The sequence below is a fragment of the Colobus angolensis genome, unplaced genomic scaffold (assembly GCF_000951035.1).
Source record: "Colobus angolensis palliatus isolate OR3802 unplaced genomic scaffold, Cang.pa_1.0 Scaffold134, whole genome shotgun sequence".
NCBI classification, from domain to species: domain Eukaryota; kingdom Metazoa; phylum Chordata; class Mammalia; order Primates; family Cercopithecidae; genus Colobus; species Colobus angolensis.
In genome coordinates, this window is record NW_012114422.1 from 6,903,129 (window position 1) to 6,922,598 (window position 19,470).

The window sequence follows — 19,470 nt, forward strand, 5'->3', positions numbered from 1 at the left end:
GCACTTTGGGAGACCAGGGCAGGAGGATGGCTTGAGGCTAGGAATTTGAGACTAGCCTGGGCAACATGATGAGACCCTCCCTGTCTCTAAAAAAAAAAAAAAAAAAAAAAAATCTAAAAAATAAGCTGAGCATTTTTTGTAGTGACTGTGTCTGTACAAAAATTTTTTAAAAGATCACAACTGTGGTCTCAGCTACTCAGGAGGCTGAGGTGGGAAAATGACTTGAGCCAAGGAGGTTGAGGCTACAGTGATCAGTATTCACACCACTGCACTCCAGCATGGGTGACAGAGTGAGATGCTGTATCAAAAAATAAATAAATAAATAAACAGAACTACCATTCAACCCAGGAATCCCGGAATCCCATTACTGGGTATATACCCAAAGGAAAATAAATTGTTCTACCAAAAAGACACATGCACTCATGTTCATCACAGCACTATTCACAACAGCAAAGATATGGAATAACTTAGGTGGCCATCAATGGTGGACCAAATAAAGAAAATATATTACATACACATCATGGAATACTACACGGTCATAAAAAGAAGAAAATCATGTCCTTTGAAGCAACATAGATGCAGCTCTAGGCCATTATCCTAAGCAACTTAATGTAGGAGGAGAAAACCAAATACCACACATTCTCATTCATAAATTGGAGCTAAGCAGTGGTTACACATGGACAGAAGGATGGGAACAAAGAGGAAGAGAAGGCAAGGCTGAAAAACTACGTATTGAGTATTATGTTCAGTACCTGACCTGGCTTACAGCGTTATTTGTACCCCAAGCCTCAGTGTCAAACAATATACTCATGTAACAAATCTGCACATGTAGTCCCAAATCTAAAATAAAGTTAAAATTATAAAAATAAATAAATAGACCAAAGCATAATCAACGCCTAAGTCAGAAAATTTACAGTGAAAGATTTTCCTAGCATTTTTTTTTCAATGTGCTAATTTTACAGATGAGGAAACTGAGACCCAAAGATATCAAGTGACTTGCTCAGCTTTATACAGCTCTTAGATTACACAGCATGTTGCCTCAGTGGGAAAACTGTCTCATGGCAATTCCTCAATCAACTGTAGATGATGCACGTTGGGGTTTAAAAAAAAATGGAAGGCATAAATTTTAATAGTTATTTTTGGTATCATATTTTTGAAAATGCTGGTGAAATTTCAACAGATTAAAAAATTAACACAGGAAAATTTATTTTTTTTAATTCATCAACAGTTTACTTTTATTCATAGAAATCACCCTGGCCCTATACTCTAACCACCTGAGCTCTACACTGGAATTATTTGGAAGTGCATCCAGACAGCATATAATTTCCTAAGTAAATGTAAAACAAAATTTGGAAGCCAGAAAAAAAATGCGGAAAGGATCATGTTTGAAATATTATAGAAGAAAAATGAGTGGTAGAGAACTGAAAGAATATATCTAATTATATGCTTTATAAGTAGGTAAAAACTATGAATGTGGGCTTCATTTTTCAAACAGGAAATCCACAGAAAATTATAGCAGAAATCAGCAAAAATGAAGGGAGATAACTTGGTAAGTTTTAGAATTTAGCAAATAGGTATGAAGGGCAATCACCAGACAGACGAAACTTAGTAGCAGCAGTTTGTGGAGCTCAGGTTTCATTAATTATCTGCAATAAGCACTGAGTAGAAATAAATGGTTCTATGAAATACTACTAAGAAAACATAAATGTGCTTTCTGAAGAGAGGGGAAACTTATTATCTAAAGAAAATAAATGGAAAACATACCTGTTTAGTAGAATAAAACATACTTAAAATCGTATTTCTAAATTGTCATACTTCTTAAAATTAACCAACGAGAAAACAAAATATTGAAAAGCTATAACTATTACATTTCTTGTTTGTTGCTTACAAAAATGTTACGGTTTAGGGTGGGACAGATATAATTATCTCTTTTTTTATAGATGAGATGTCATAAAGAATAAATAACTTACATGAGATTGCACATAAGGTACATAACTAATACTGAAAGCTAGATTACATAGATATGAATTTTGTCCGTTTACTGTAGGGCACATGGTTTAGGTTTGAACAAATGTGCCTAGACACAAACTCTCATGAAATATGATTACAAACTCAAACATGATGCAAAAAAACTGAAAAGAGCTATTAAAGACAAAGAATATAAACATTAACATATCAGTCAAATATGACTTATAAAATGGAGGTGTTCCTGAGAAATTATTGGTCAAATCAAAATTCAAATATAAATCTCTTTTACAAAACTGATTTATATATCACAAGATAATATTATGTGGTATTCATTAATGTTTTCTCCCTCTACCCACAGAACCTTGGACTTTGCATCCTTCTTCGGATAGGATTCTAATTCTTGTGCAACTATCTCATTTTAGAAGTAACAGAAGAGAAGACACAGTCAAATTCGAGCTTCAAAGGGGAGGTCTGGGCATTAATGTTGAAAATAATTGGACATATGCTTGGTTAGTCAGATGGAGTTTTTCCTCTGCCCTATTTCTTTTGTACTACCAACACCCTAAATAGAAGTTTCCCTGCATGGGGAATGGAGTGAAGAGAATCCACAGGTGAATGTGAGAACTGGATTGGTCAGAAACAGTAAGCCTATAGAATTTTATTGAGAATTTACAGTCCAAACTGAATTCTTAAAAGGTATAATGCTACCAGCATCCTATAGCATACTCTGTGACCCATATTTCCTGCAGACTGATATTTCAGTTAATTCTATGGAGAAATGTCTTTTAAAGCTCTTATATGAAATAATACAATTCTCATATCACAAATTTAAATGTTCAAGAAATGTAATTTTCCGTCTTATCTAGAGTTTTATCTAAATGTCTAAAATGTAGAGAATGTCGGGCCAGAGTAAAGATGAGGAATTTGGGAGCAGCGAATAGGTGAAGAGGAACTGGGAAGAGGCTAAAATGAAGCATTTAGGCCTCCTCATTCATTTCTAATCTCAAAGTGTCAGCCCAGAGTTTGTGGCTCCATACTCCTTATCTTAACTGTAAGATACCTCCTGGACTAGCTTCTCCCAGCTGCATATGAATGTCTAAATGCATAGGATTGTGTCAAGATTGATGCTTACCCACATTTTTTCTAAGAATGGAGGAGTGATCAACTAAGCAAACATTTGGTGAATGATTAAGCCAATACCTTGGTAAACAAATATGGTAAATAAGTATCTGGAAAAAATATAAAAAAAGTCCTCCTCACCCAGGATAAAGGATTACTTAATTCATTGATTAATTCAATTGTTTGCATTTTCATTAAATACATATCGAGATTTGTTTTAATGTGCAAAAGACTATTAAGTTCTTTTATTATTTTTTCAATAATAAAAAATACAATATTTGATCACAAAGAGATGACACATTAGCACAGTATTTTCACTGAGCTTCAACTTTGTAAATAGAGTCTCATTCAAATCCACACACACACACACGCGCACAGAGAGAGAGAGAGAGAATATACATACTGGCATATTAAAGACACTTAACATCCTTAGAGAAAATAAGGCTAAAATCTTTCAAATTTTTTAAACCCTGTGTTTTCAAATTTTGCTAGACTTTCTCTCCCTATCCTCTCACCCAGGTATGTTAGTTTACCCTCCCAAAATCTTGAGTAAAGTTGGTTCAGTGAATTCTAAATAAAGAAATGCGTCTAGTGTAGATAAGAACATTTCTTCCAGCTGTAGTAGTTTGATATAAATTTTTCATTAGTACATCAAGCTACTTCCTGATATCCTTAAATGTCAATAAACTTGTGACTATGATTTTTTAAAATAATTATATGCTTTTGTCCAAGGAGTAGTTATTTCCACAAACAAGAAGGGTTCTAGGCAAAAGGGCAAGACTGCCAAGTTTGCCGGATATTCTCTCACGAAAAAGTTGGAAATTGGTATTGTGATTTACAAATCAGTCCCTTTGGGTTTGATGAGTGGAAAACAATGTGAACCTGTCTCCTGAAGTGTGAATACTTTCTAAGGTAGCTGACAACGCTGAATTTCTGAAACTGCAAAGCTGGTGACTGGACACTGAATTCGTATCTCATTGGACACTGAATTTGTATCTCAAGTCCAGACACCAGGAAGGGCTTTGACAGCAGTTCTCATGGCCTTTGTAATATCATTTTCTCCTTTCTACTCATGTGCCTGCTGCTATCATTAGAGATCATGAATTACACTAGAATATAGAGATACACACATACTCAGACACATATACAAATCTCACTTATCCCTACTATCTTCTGCAAACAGTAAATGCTTCCTCCCTTCTCCACTGCCTAAATTAATCCCCTCATTGTTTCTCATCCATGCCTCTGGAACAACCACCCTCTCCCTGCCACAAATAATATTAACTAAAATATCCAACAGACTTTGTTAATCCTCTGCCAAATAGCTTAATTAGTTACTATGGTACACAAGATACATTTCAACCTCCTTCTCATTCGATTTTCAGCATACTGCAGACTTCACTCATCTCCCTAATCTAAATTTGATCCTCCTGTTATTCTTTCTCATTATACATTTTTTTTTTTTCTTCACCCTTCATGCTCACTAGCCAAATTTGTGCTCGTAATTGTGTGTGTGTGTGTGTTGTATGTGTGTGTGGGGGGGATTATTCAATTATGTTCACAAGGTAGCTCTGAAAATATTTAATCAGTATGACATGGGTACAGATGAGTCAGAAGTACTGCTAGACTGGGAAGGGTCAGCAGCCAGAGAATTATGGAGCAATTTTAGATTGGAGAAGTGGCTATTTGTCAGTACATGTAAATGTTTCAAAATTCTAACAACTGAAAATTGTTGTACCAGTAAGTACCAGGTGAATATTATCCCTGGGTTATCTGACTACTGAATTAGACAATATACTAACAAGAACAAATAAGCATTTCTGTTTCATTGGGCACTAGGTAGCCTCAGCCTAGCAAATAATTCTCTGAAGCAGAGTGAGAACGCAATAAGCATTTGTTGAATTGATTTAACATGGCATACAAGGCACTTCATAATCTGGTCTCTGCCTTCTTTACTAGTTTCAGGCATATTAGTTCCTGACTAGTACTTTACTCTTCAACTAGAGATAAAAATATATAGTCCCTTTCAGAAAACATATGCCATATCTCTACATCTTTCCTGTGTTGTTCTTTTTGGCTGGAATGTCCTTCTCCTGCTAACAATTACACATTCACTAAGACTTAGGTCACATGCCATATCAGCAGATAAATGTTTCTGTCACGGTCATCTGCATTTCTGAAATCAGCCACCAGCCTGCCTTAGGTGTGCCTCCTCTGTTTACCCATAGCATGCTTAGAAACTGTAGTTTCCCACATCATAGTTTATAGCAGTTTCCACATTCTTCCTGAATAAACTGTTTAATTTTCTAATTCCTTTTCCTGTGATCTCCTGGAGGGCAGGAACCATTGTTTATATAACCTGTACATTCAGATTCTAGCTCAAGGCTGGGTGTATACACACAGTTTAAATAAATAATTGATCAAATTAGTGAATAATTGCCACTTACATGCAATAAAATATAGATCTTTACCCATAATGAGGTTAGAATTATTTATAGCATATATCTACAAATTTAGAGATAGTAAGGAGAAGCAAAGGGGTTAAGTAAAAGAGAAAGCGAGGCCGGGCGCGGTGGCTCAAGCCTGTAATCCCAGCACTTTTGGAGGCCGAGACGGGCGGATCACGAGGTCAGGAGATCGAGACTATCCTGGCTAACATGGTGAAACCCCCGTCTCTACTAAAAAATACAAAAAACTAGCCGGGCGAGGTGGCGGGCTCCTGTAGTCCCAGCTACTCAGGAGGCTGAGGCAGGAGAACGGCGGGAACCGGGAGGCGGAGCTTGCAATGAGCTGAGATTTGGCCACTGCACTCCAGCCTGGGCGACAGAGCGAGACTCCGTCTCAAAAAAAAAAAAAAAAAAGAGAAAGTGGTCACGAAGTTTCCATACCCCTACACTAAGAACAGAAAACATGCTAGATTGAAAGTCAAATTCAATCTACAGCTGAGTTTTATTTAGTCCATACTGTGTTTCAAATGTTATAGAATTAAACTACCTTTAAGAAGGCATGGATTTTAGTGCACCACTGCACACACCATCCCATATTATCTCTGTCCAGATATTGATCTCATTTATGTTATTTACCACTGAATGAAAGATTTTAAATTGAATTTTAATTGGCAAACTGTTACAATAAAATAAACATTATAGAAGATTGAAAAACATTTGTTACATAAAATGTTGCTAAAAGAAGCAGGATAATAGATGAAACTTTGACAGTTAGTCTGGTATTTTAGTATAAAACATAGCTTCAGTGAATTTGGAAAATATTCCAGTTATATCTCTGTTTGAGTTTCCGCTTCTCAGCAAAAGCAGGTAGTTTGAAATGTTAAGGGTTTATATAAGCTGTAAGAGAATACTATTCAAATCCCTCTAAATTCAGAGACTAGAATCACAGATTTTTAGTGTGTGATGTGCACCATGAGTTTGTATACCAAGCACAGAATAAGCACTATCAATCTTTTAACCTATTTGAAATATAATTTATTGAGTTTCAAAATATATTATTTCAAAATGCAAATGTTAGCCTTCGTTAAGTCTAAAGTAGGTAATTAAATCATGTGAGTCACCAAAACAGAAAAAAAAAAAAAAAACACCAAACATGTGTATTTTAATTATAATCGGCACTGCATTGCAGTGTTAAACAATTAAAGATCATTATAGTATCCTAAAACATCAGTGTGCATAGTGTCAAATACGATGACTATTCCTTGTTTACAAAAGACTCTGCCTGTGGCATGCTGTGTGCTTTTGTAAATCATTTATCTTCTAGCTTTACTCTGTCATGGTATGAAATATTACAAATGAGATTCTGCATGACAGAATAATGAAATACTAAAAAGGCTGTATATAATGACTTCGCCATAAAAAGTTTTCCAGAAAAAGTAATGCATCTATATTAATATATGTATAACTTTTTCTTTTTATCATTTCAAATATTTTTCCATATCAACTTCTTAAAGAGAAGAGCCACAATTTTATAGTGAAACTTTGCAAGAAATGTTTACTCCCTATATGAATATTCAGGCTTATTCAAGGAATTATTTTGTGCCTAAATACCACTGGGAAACAAAATAGAAAGTCAATTTTCTAGCATTTGTAATGAATTGAAAAATGCAAAGTTCACTTGGATGTATTTATTACACTTCAATGATAAGAATGAGAAAGTTAAAAATGACCATCATGGATATTCTGATGCATTAAAAAAGAGAAAAGAAGAAAGAAAATAACAGAGAAGAATGTAGCATGCCGTTGTTACATAACTTATCTTACTTTTGCAGAAAAATAAAAGATTCAGAATTTAGGTTAAATTTATAGTTATCTTTGGAATTTAATGAAATTACATGAATACATGCACTTCTGTAAGCAGATTTTTGAATTTCAGAAAAGCTGGTGGAACTTTCCTGTACTTTAATTCTCTAGCTTCCACTAGCATACTCTTTAACAAATTCAAAAGTAGATTTCACCTATTTTTTAAACTAGGAAGTCCCTTGGGGACAAAAGGTTTTATATTATACATCAAGAAAATGAGGACCAGAAAGCTTAAGTAATTTGCTTAAAGTCATATGGCCAATTAGAGGCAAACGACTACAATCCAGACCTTTGGATTCCCAGTTCACCTTGTTTACCACTATTCCACAGTAACCGCTCAATCTTCTCTTCAATCAGTTTACAATTGTTACCATCATTGACTTTATGACTTTGAATCTCATGTCAAAATAATCTTCGGCAGCTTTATGCCACCTGGTATTAAATAGCCTAAAGGGACAACTGCGGAACTTATCATATTGGTAAAATGAAGCAAAAACTAAAAACAACCATAAATGGGAAAAGTACGAATATGTTGAAGCATCATAACCACTGTTTAAACAGATTGTTGCAAAATGTCTAGCTTTGTGTTCCTGCACCATAGTTTTCAGCTTTATTCTGAATTATTAAGCATAACTTATTTTCTATAACTGCCTTACAACAACAGAAATATGAAGCATCAACATTGACACTTATACACAATGAATGTGAATAGATAACCATCATATGAATCTCATAGATCATTTGACAGTTATTTTGAAAATTCAGCTAATCACATTCTAGAGCATATTATAGTGAGATTCTTGCAAGTTGAAAGGAAATAATTTTGCTTAAAATGGAAAGATAATAACAACAGATATATATGACATATATGATATACGATACACATATATAAATTACAACTTATATTAAAACATGTGAAATCATTTTTAATGCTTAACTGTTGACAACTTTCAAGCCCCGCCACTCCCCCTTCCCCTCTGCCTCATATCTAGGCAAGCTGATTAGGTCACGTAAGTGCTGCCTCTTTGCCACCAGTGGTAAGTTTAAATCATGCAAGCATTCACCTGCACACAGAAACTCTCACCCCACTGCTACTCCATAATCACAATAAAACTCCACAGTCAATCTCCTTTCTCTGCTGTCTCATGAATTTTGAAACTGTTTGGCAGTTTGCCTTGCTCCCCCTAGAAAGTCTCATTTTGTGAGTAACATGGCTTTTCATACTTCCTTGTGCTTGTGTGATATCAGTCTTGAAATCCAAACCAGGGATGGGTGTGGTGGCTCCCGCCTGTAATCCCAGAACTTTGGGAGGCCCAGGTGGGCAGATCACAAGGTCAGGAGTTCGAGACCAGCCTGATCAACATGGAGAAACCCCCATCTCTACTAAAAATACAAAAATTAGCTGGGTGTGGTGGCACGTGCCAGCTACTCAGGAGGCTGAGACAGGAGAATCACTTGAACCCAAGAGGTGGAGGTTGCAGTGAGCCAAGATCATGCCACTGCACTCCAGCCTGGGCAACAGAGCAAGACTCCATCTTAAATAAAAATAAATAAATAAATAAAGAAATAAAGAAATCCAAACCGACTGCAGAGTGACCACAACAATGAATGCAATGAGAAAGATGTCTAAGTGATGAGTACAACCACTAAAGGTCTTTCTTCTCTTGTTTTCTCGTAGTAATTGACTCTGCTGTCTGCTGGCAAACTTGCACTTAGAGTTATGCTGCTTTGTGCTGCATTTTCTGAGTTATTCCAAGTTATCACAGATTTAATCAATCTACATCAGATATTTTAATAACTGGCATTTAGAACCAAGGGTTGTGTCCTCATCAAAGTGACCCTCAGTTGTATGTTGTAGCCTGGACTTACCTGTGTACTTTATAATGAATCACGTATCTTGATTCCAGCATAAACTGTGACTAATGCTAAGTTCAGAGAAACAACTCTTACTTTGTGGCTATTGGTGTCAAGCAGTCACCTTTTCTAGAGAAGACCCAGGGAAAATATTGATACCCTGTGCAATATATGGACTCACTGGGTGGTGGATTGTGAGAAAGAAGAGCTACCATATGGTGTGCTGAGTTCTAAATTCCTGAAAGCAGATGATTCACTAAGACCCTATAAAATGCCTTTGCTGGCCGGGTGAAGTGGCTCATGCTAATCCCAGCACTTTGAGAGGCCAAGGCGGGTGGATCACAAGGTCAGGAGATTGAGACCATCCTGGCTAACACGGTGAAATTCGTCTCTACTAAAAATACAAAAAAAAAAAAAAATAGCCGGGTGTGGTGGTGGGCGCCTGTAGTCCCAGCTACTCAGGTGGCTGAGGCAGGAGAATGGAGTGAACCTGGGAGGTGGAACTTGCAGTGAGTCGAGATCTTGCCACTGCACTCCAGACTGGGCAACAGAGCAAAACTCCATCTCAAAAAAAAAAAAAAAAATTCTTTTGCTAATATTGCTATCCAGGCCTCTGTTGTAACAAAGATTCTAATCCTCAGACTTTAGAGGAAAACACACATGACGCCTATGTGGAACAACGAATGAGTTGATGGAAACTTAAAATAAACCCAGAGTTCTTAAACCTTATAAAGTAACCATTGTTTCTAACCTTGAAGTTACCAATTTGAGATACTTTAGAGGAAGAAAATTATTAATTGTGAAATAATTATGATTAATAATTAACATAAGCAGGGTAAGGAGAACTTCCCTCCTCTGAAGTTACATATAGCAACCCTTAAAGCGAAAATGAAAACAACAATAAACTACATACAGGTTGAAGAAATACAAAATTAAAAGAGAAAGATCCACAATTTGACTCAACTGGAAATCCAAAATTTACATAAAAACTTGTAAAGTAAAACTATGGAACGTCTCTAATTGGTTTTTGTGTCTCTACAACACAGGTTCTAAATTAAGTGTAACATCTATTGAGACGCACCACTTAGCAAACCTTCATGGCCTTAATCTATACAGAGGCTCAGATACAGTTATTCCTGGGGATCCCACTAAATTTCAATAAGACATACCCTATAATCTAAAGGAAATATGAAATATAAAATGGTGAACAAAGAAGTATGCCTCATTTTAATCATCAGCATTATTGCCTTACCTAAATATCCTACAGTGGTCATGGAAGCTCTGACCAAAAAGGTAGTAAAATTAAATAAAGTCTTTGGCACTTACAATAGGCTTGACAAATTAGGACTCTATGGACTTTTATCTTCAGTTAAAAGTTAGTTAATATGGCCCAGTGTAAAATAACATAGATTCTTTAAAGATTAAAACCCATTATAGAAAAAGTACTTAGAGAAAGGGTGATTATCCCCACTATTTCTCCGTTTAGTAGCCTATTTTAGCTGCTCTTAAGCCTGGAAAAAAATTAATGCCCCCTCGTGGTGAATTACTGCAACTTGTATTCTGTTGTCTCACATATTAAAGGCCCCATAATCAATACTACTGAAATTACAGACTCTCGAATTACCAGATAGTAAATATTCTTTTATCACTGATTTGAATCCTATGTTCTGTTTAGTGCCTATTTTAACAGCCTCTCAGCCTTTGCCTTTTATGGGATAGAATACTGTGGCCCACAGTCTTACCTCGCTACCCATGGGTTTTCAACAGTCTTTGAAATGCAGGTGGGGTGGGAGGCAGATCATGTTCAACTAATTGGCCAAGCCATGGCTTGAGATCTAACTATATAAATTATACCTTCCAAATTAAATAATATAATCATAAGCACACAAGATAATCATATTTCCCTTCCCTAAAATGATAGGCTCAGAAAAATAGGGGTTTCCTTTCTTATAGGTACACAAATAACGTACTAATTTCTGCTTTTTTACATTAAAACAACCATCAGTTAGAAAACAAGAGGCCGGGTGCGGCGGTTCACACCTGTAATCCCAGCATGTTGGGAGGCCCAAGTGGGTAGATAACTGAGGTCAGGAGTTTGAGATCAGCCTGGCCAACATGGTGAAACCTCATCTCTACTAAAAATACAAAAATTAGCCTGATGTGGTGGCGAGCTCGTGTAATTCCAGCCACTTGGGAGGCTGAGGCAGGAGAATCACTTGAACCCAGGAGGTGGAGGTTGCAGTGAGCCGAGATGGTACCATGTACTGCAGACTGGGCAGCAGAGGGAGACACCATCTCAAAAAAAAAAAAAAAAAAAAAAAAATTGTTCCCTTTTCTTTTCAGTTGCTCCAAATCTAAAAAGTAATGACAAATAGTAAACATAACTTTTGAATAAACACATATATTGTGAATATTTGTCATTGTTAGATAAATTCAGTATTTAGAAAAGAGTAATAGTTGGTTTTGATGCAATTGTACTGTTAAAAAGTGAAGTGTCATATACTTTAAGTAAAAAATACATAAAAGCCTTTATTGATCTTCTTAAGTATTCATTCATTACAGAAAATGTCATACTGGGAAAAATAAAATGCCAATAAAATGGTTTACTGATTGAACGAGCAAACAAATATAATCTAAAAACAATCTTTCGCTAAAATATGGAGAAAATTAGTGGCAATAAATGATTGAATTAAGCATAAAGAGAGGTAACCACAACATAGACTGTGTTGCTGAATAGTTAAAAAAAACTCACAGACATAAGATCAAAGAGCAAATGGTCAAATATATGTGTGAATTTTAAGGAAAAATATACACAAAACGAACTGCTATTATTTTTAACATAAAAGATGAGAATAGTTACTTAATTTTTCATATGCAAGTCAAAATTGCATTAGTATGTATTTAAAAGTTCAGATGTCCAACGGAAAAACATATATGTATACATTTAGAGATAGTATGTATGCATCTTATTTTCAATCCATTGTTTTACTTTTTTCTTCTAAATTACAAGAAGACCTTAATTCTCAGATTACCTTTTACAGGTTAACAATTCAGGCAGAAATGTAAAAGATGTGATACTGCAAAAACAAATCACACTTATTAAACACTATGTAATTACCCAAGTCTATCAGGCCAAAATAAAATACATTTAGTGAATATAATAAGAATTAATGAAATAGTTGCTACTTATCACTGTTTTTAACACAATACTATAATAAAATTATATATTTTTAAAATTATAATCTTATAATGTGAGTAATATCCTAAGGAAAGATGTTTCTAGGTTAACTGGAAGAAAAATACTTCAATGAGAAATAGGAAAGATAGTGGTCGTGAATAAGAAACAAGCAAAATACATTTAAGTAGAAAAAAAGTTCAAGGTAGTGGCAGCTACTTTTTTAAAAAGCCTCTCCTACAGCAATATGCAAAAGGGTTTGGTAACTCTGTATACCATTTGCACATAGTAGACTAGATTGACAATTACTTCAGATGATATAGGGATTCATAAATTTGAAACTTATACAACCAAGAGACTGTGCCAATAATAAAAGATAGGTGAGAAGGTAGATTACTGGGGCAGATGTAAGGTTTTTATGCCCATTTTGAACATACCAAGTGTGAAAACTAGTCTTGGGAAAGAATAAGCTCTGTACACTAATAAATATGCCTTCAGGGTGTGTCTTCTAGGAGGTAGAGCTATCTGGAATGCTAAACACAAAATTAAGTCACCATCGACTATACTGGATATCCTCAGGATGTTTTACATGTTGGAATTTTCCAAGAAATCTGAATGTCAGTTTGCAGTCCACACAGCTGATGCATGCTTTATACTGCAACTTATATTAAGATTTTCTACATAAAATTATATATATATGTGTGTGTATAGATATAGATATAGATATAGATATATAGTTTGCCCTTTATAGTGGATTGAATAGTGTTCTCCAAAATTTATGTTCACCAAGAAGTCCAGAATGTCACCACACCTAGAAACAGGGTTTTTGCAGACGTAATTAGTTAAGGATCGAGATGATAATCATATTAGAGTAGAGTGGGCCCTAAATCCAATAAGTGGTGTCATTATAAGAACAAGAGAAAACAGAGAGACACACAGAAACAGACAGATAGGAGAAACGGTCTTGTAAAGAGGGAGTCAGCGATTGGAGTAAGTCAGTTATAAACCCAGGAACCTCAAGGCTTGCTGGGAGTCACCAGAAACTAGGAAGAAGCAATGAAGAATGCTTCTCTAGAGCTGACAGAGGAAGTGCGGCATTACTGACACAATGATTTTAGGCATCCAGCCTCTGGACCTGTGAGAGAATAAAATTAAGCCACTAAGCCTGTGGTACTTTTTTACAGTTGCCTTAGGACACGAATATGTCCTCTGTTACACAGAATTCCTAGAAAGTAAGAAGAGGATGATTGAAGAGAGATGGAGGTTGGAGAATAGGAAGGAATGATAATTCCAACAATATTTCAATTGACTATTTCAATATTTCATGTGAAATTAATCCAGATATCATGGTGCTAATCGCAAATTATTTCTTCTGAATTATAAGGAGTTCTTCCCTCTGTTTTTAAAATTTCATCTCCTCCAAATGCCTGAAGTTTTTGTTTTTGTTTTTTTTAACCAATTGATACACCTCATATCTTCAACTTTGTCTTCTCTACTGTGTCTTTCTCTTTGGGCTTTAAGTACCCCAGTATCTGCTGGAGTAAGAGAAAATAAACAAAACCAAATATTATCTGCCAATTTACACTCTACTTTGACTGTCATCCTATATATTTATGTTTCTTCTCAGCCAGGATTATTGAGATAGAAATCCACACATTTATTCCCAAATTTTACTAATTCCTCCCTCCCTGAAATCTTATTTGGACTCCTATACTCTAGGTATAAGTATAATACATATTAACAAAAAAATTTCCCTCTGACAATGTTAACAGTTCTCTTACATTCTAAAGCATGTTATCTATACCAAATGAAAAGTAAAATAAAATTGGTCTTCCATGTTTCTGACACTTAAATATAATTCATAAAGTCTTAAGCAACTAAACCACATGAAAAAGCAACTGGTGATTAAACATTGAAAAATGAAGAAAAATTAAATATGTTTTATTGATAGATAAGTAGGATTTTTTAAATCCAAAAAGCCAAATGTAATTAGTCTTATATGTAGAATAAAGGGAGTAAAATATTGATAAATGATAAATGATATCCAATTGATCCATAACTGTTATATTTCTAAGAATAATAAAACAAGTAGAATCCTGCAGGATGAATATTGCCAAAATCTGACCCCAATACCTGAATTCAAATGAAATTCAGTGATGCTCATGAAAACATTATGAATTGACATTTGTCTTATTTATAAAAACTAAAAGATGGCAATGACTGACAAAGAGTATTTACTCAATCAACCAGTAAAGCGGAGTAATATGCACATATTTATTAGGTTGGTGTAAAAGTAATTGTGGTTTTTGCCATTTAAAGTAACGGCAAAAATAACTTATAGGCATTTAATTCTACACCAGGCAAAAAAAAAAAAAAAAAGTAATTTGGTATCACATGGCCTGTAAGAAACACAAGTAGCTCATCTGGAATTATCTGAAAAAATCTGTTCTCTCTTCTTACCTTGAAGGACTAAAAATGTTCTGTTAGACTATTTCAGAGACAATAGGCATATGTAAAGTCATGTAGATGATCTTTCATGGGTGATTTAATTTATTTTCATGTGTAATGTTGGTTATATGTTATTTTCTTTTTACATAAGGATGTTAGAGCCTTAACCCCTATGTAAAATGCAATCCAATGAATGCACTGAGTGTATTTGACAGACATTGTGCTAAATCAGTGGTTCCCAACCTTTTTGGCATGAGGGACAAGTTTTGTGAAAGACAATCTTTCCATGGGATGGTTTCAGTGATCCATTTCAGATCATCAGGCATTAGTTAGGTTCTGATAAGGAGTGCACAACCTAGATCCCTTACATGCACAGTTCGCAACAGGGTTTGCACTCCTATGGGAATCGAATGCCACAGCTTATCTGACAGGTGGTGGAGCTCAGGCAGTAATGATAGCTCACCTGCCACTCACTTCCTGCTGTGCGGGCCAGTTCCTAACAGGCCAAGGACCAGTACCAGTCCATGGCCCAGGGGTTAGGAACCCCTGTGCTAAATGATGTAAAAGTCATGTTCTAAGAGCATCTGCAGATAAAAGATATAGAAGAAGGAATAATTATAATTTGAGATAAATGACAGTAAAAGAAAAAAATGTGGGAAGTGATATGTGATGAAGTAATACTGAAAAGTAATAAATATAGCTCAATGTGGCAACAGAAAAAAAATATGGCAAAGTGAGAATGAGAGGAAGCAGAAGAAAAATAGAAATCTGATTTGTAGAGATCCAGTAACTACTGCTTGACCATCTCTCATCAAAGGGGTAAAGGAAGGTAATAGGAAGGTAATAGGAAGAAGTCAAGAGTCAGTATTTATTTACTTCCACTATCCTACTCCCAGAAAATTGTAAGGGATCATCAGATGATTGAATAGCCACTGGGATATAAAACCCAAAATATTTGTTTTCATGCTTTAACTAAATAACACAAATAGTTGTTTTATTTTAAAAAAGCTATTTTTAAGACCTTAGTTCAATCCAATAATGTAGGTCATTTAATTTAACCTTTTTGGGGGGTAGAAGAGGGGACAGGGGATGTTTTATATGAATGTGAACATAAAGAAGAAGGTGTATATGTGTACTTGTGTATGCATATGACTTACTATGCTATTATGCCAATCACTCATATACATCAAATTATTATAAAATAACCATATAAGGTGAATTTAACATTGCTACTTTAGAGATGTGTAAGGTTCAGGCTGACAATGTGACTTGTCCAATGAAAATAGCAAGTAAGTTAAGTTGAGCCTGAACCCAGAAATCTGACTTGAAAGCTGGCATTTGTTAATCCAATGATATTAAGCATGAAGTATGTTAGACATACTTTACATGTGTATATATCTCTCTCATTTACTGCTCACATCTCTACTCTATAAACAAAATGATACCAAATTTATAAATAAAGAGGCAGTCTCAAAGAGATTATGTAACTTGTCCAAAGGCAGATAGTTAACATGTGACAAGGCTGAAATTAGAATACAGGTGCTTAAATATATATGTAACTTAAAATGAAGAATGATGCAACATTTGTAAAATAAAATTAGTTTTTTACTAATAAATCAAAGTACACTTTGTTTTGTCCACAAAAAACAAGAAGATTCATTTAAAAAATAGTTTTAAAAACCAACTATTATTGGCTCAACATAGCAGTTTTTTTAATATTAAGAGGATTAAATTCAATTTATATTAACCCTACAAAAATATAGATTTCATTCTTTAGGAATCTGTTAATTTACTTTTATTTCAATTAGTACTTTTTCTTTCTCTTTTTGAGCATACATAGGCTACAGTAATACATCTCCAAGGTGACCAGCACCTCTATTTGTCAGGACACTAAATGGCTAATTTTCCTCTTTCTCGTTCCTTTGGCCACATGGCATCCCAAGAATAATAGGATAAATAGTGGCTTCCAAAGAGGACTCAGAGAGCCATGAAGTTTTCTGGATAATAATTGTTAGGATTCTGTCAGCAACCATGTAACTTTTTTTTGCATCTGGGGAGCATAAAACTCTCTAGCAAAGGAAGGACTCAAAAGGCAAAAAATAAACACAATTAAGGGAATGATACTTTTCTTTCTAAACTGTCATTCTCTTCACTATCACAGAGCTCACCTTTGATTCAACCAATCGATATGCTAGGGGAAAGAAATACTTTGTAGAGTACAAAACGTACACTTTGCTAATGCTGGAATCATCACTCTATTTAAATGTTAAAATAAAAAGTTTAGTACTTCATTTCTGATGACAGTGCTCTCAAGTAAGTTGAAGATCGTGGACTTGTTTCAGAAGGATGAAAAGGAGGATATATAGGTATCTGGTTATAAGAAATTGGACTGGAAGCATCAGCTTATTTTATATCTCAGCAGCAGAAATGTTAAGTCAAGATGTTATCCAACTATCTCTAATGATAAAATCCATGTCCTTCTGTTGAAATACTGAGTCATCCAGACCCACACATTCCTTATAGCTATAACAAATCCTTTACTATGTAACACAACGCTGTAAACCTAAATTGTAGAAGTCTATGAACTTTACTGCTCTCTAAATTTCCCTTGCCTATCCATCCATGAACAGAGCTTAATCTGGGTTAGATCCAGCTGGATCTCAGAACCAAAACCTTTAGAAGCCAGATAAGTGACTTCTAAGACATGTGATCAGAAAGATGTGAAGGCAGCAAAGGACACATTGTCTTCTTAGTGCCGATGCAGAACAGATTGTCAGGTTGACAAGATGAGCTGAAATGTCCTTTGCTGTCTTTTTGTATTTATTGCTGTCCCTGAAACTAGATGCTTAAAACCAAAAGCTCTTCTTTCTGGAAATGTGTTAATAAACTATAAAATTGATATGATTGTTTTGTAAATACTTTTATTACTATTGTAATAGTTCAATATTTGACTTAATACATATTTTACAGAGCAGCCTTGGCTTTATGCTCCTGTAATTTCCCATTTCATAAAATTCCAATATGAAGGCACTTGCAAGGTTACTGATATACTCATTTTTAAAAATTAAAAACAATCCTGTTTTCATTTTTGTATTGTTGTTCACCTGTGTACTTGACTGTAAATTCAGATTGAGTTAGATGACCTTAAAATTGTATTATTACAAAACCACCATCTAAAAAGAATTGCAAAGTAAAATACTTTATGGATAGTAGGTATTTTCATTTAAAAATTTTGAATAGCATGTAGTGAAAAATAAAGCATGTCTGGATGAAATGCTACGTAATGAGTCGAATCTTACTTACCAAACTCCTTTGGAACTGCTATAGAAGAAACACAATTATGTCCCACACTGTAATTTTTTGGATAGTTTGGTGATAGAACAGTGCCTTCTGAACCTGTTGAACGACTTCCACAGGGTGCTAGGAAAAAATAGTGAAAATATGATTTTTAGAAAAAAGTTTTAAAAAATTCATACCATGGTTATCTTCTTTAAATAAAAATATATGGCTACTGGAATTTAAGTTGTATAATTTATTTGCAACTTTTAATAAGATCTTCTAGTGTTAAATATTTAAAAAATAAAAAAGTGTATAAGCAAAACTTTATAAGTATTCAAATTTTCTCTTCTCAGAAACAAAGTATGTAATATAATAATGTTGTAATGGTGTTATCTGGAAATATAATAATGGTGGCCTAGCTTTCATTTGTGATAAGAGTGTGAAATTGATCATCTTTTTTATAATAATGAAAAATTACATATGCAATTAGGAAATTGTATTACTTGCTGACAGGTTTGAAATTCTACTCAGATTCAACACTATGTGTGAGACATGAATGGCTGTACAAACACATTCACCCACTCATCTAAGTATTCTACTTTCTCGTCAATCTTTATCTGCATATATAATTTACCTTGAAATCAGAGGAGTTACTGATGGTGCCTTGAGGCAGACTTATTGGCTACCTCAGGCCCAATGTGGTATGTTAAAAAAAAGAAAAAAAAAAGAAAAGATGAGGGTGAAATTAATGTTTCTGATAAAATGTAGATGGGGGTTATTCACAAGATAGGGGATGCATTAGGATTCATAGTTCTAGAACTCAAGAGAGACTTAAGCTAAATGGAGATTTAGTACAGAAAGCATATGGATGGTAACTGATATTCTTTAAGTGAATAAGATCACTCTGAAAAGTGTGCAGAATGAGAAAAGATGGGCAAAGAGGAGGTTCTGGGAAACACCAAAGGTTTAAAATCAGAGAAAGAGTGGCTGACTCCAGAGAAATTGTTCTCCTGGGGACCAAGGGAGAAGAGTTTCAGTGAAAAGCAAGTGTTCAAAGAGGTAAATGTTGCAAAGTGATTAATAAATGAAAAAGAAGTCTGAAGTCTGGGTTGACTTGGCAATCTGGAGTGTAAGACTGGAGTTTTTCTGCCCCAGGTCTATAGTTTGCATGGAGGGATTTTTTTTTTTCTTTTTAAACACCTTGCCAGCTGGCCCTGCTCCTTTACCCTCTGAGTACCTTTCTTCAGATTAGGAGCCATCCTTCTTGCAGAGCACACTGTCTGGTGTGCTCTTCTACACTAGGTTTTTCAGGGTGCC

General features: G+C 34.8%; 1 protein-coding gene across 2 annotated transcripts in view; it reads right to left on the reverse strand.

Annotated features, from left to right (window-relative positions):
- Positions 1-19,470, reverse strand: part of CSMD3 (CUB and Sushi multiple domains 3) — a 1,254,780-nt gene that overhangs the window by 234,627 nt on the left and 1,000,683 nt on the right. For both annotated transcript variants that reach the window (XM_011934353.1, XM_011934352.1), the window contains one exon: positions 18,178-18,294. In XM_011934353.1, the coding sequence (XP_011789743.1) occupies positions 18,178-18,294 (117 nt within the window). The remainder of the gene's footprint in view (positions 1-18,177; positions 18,295-19,470) is intronic.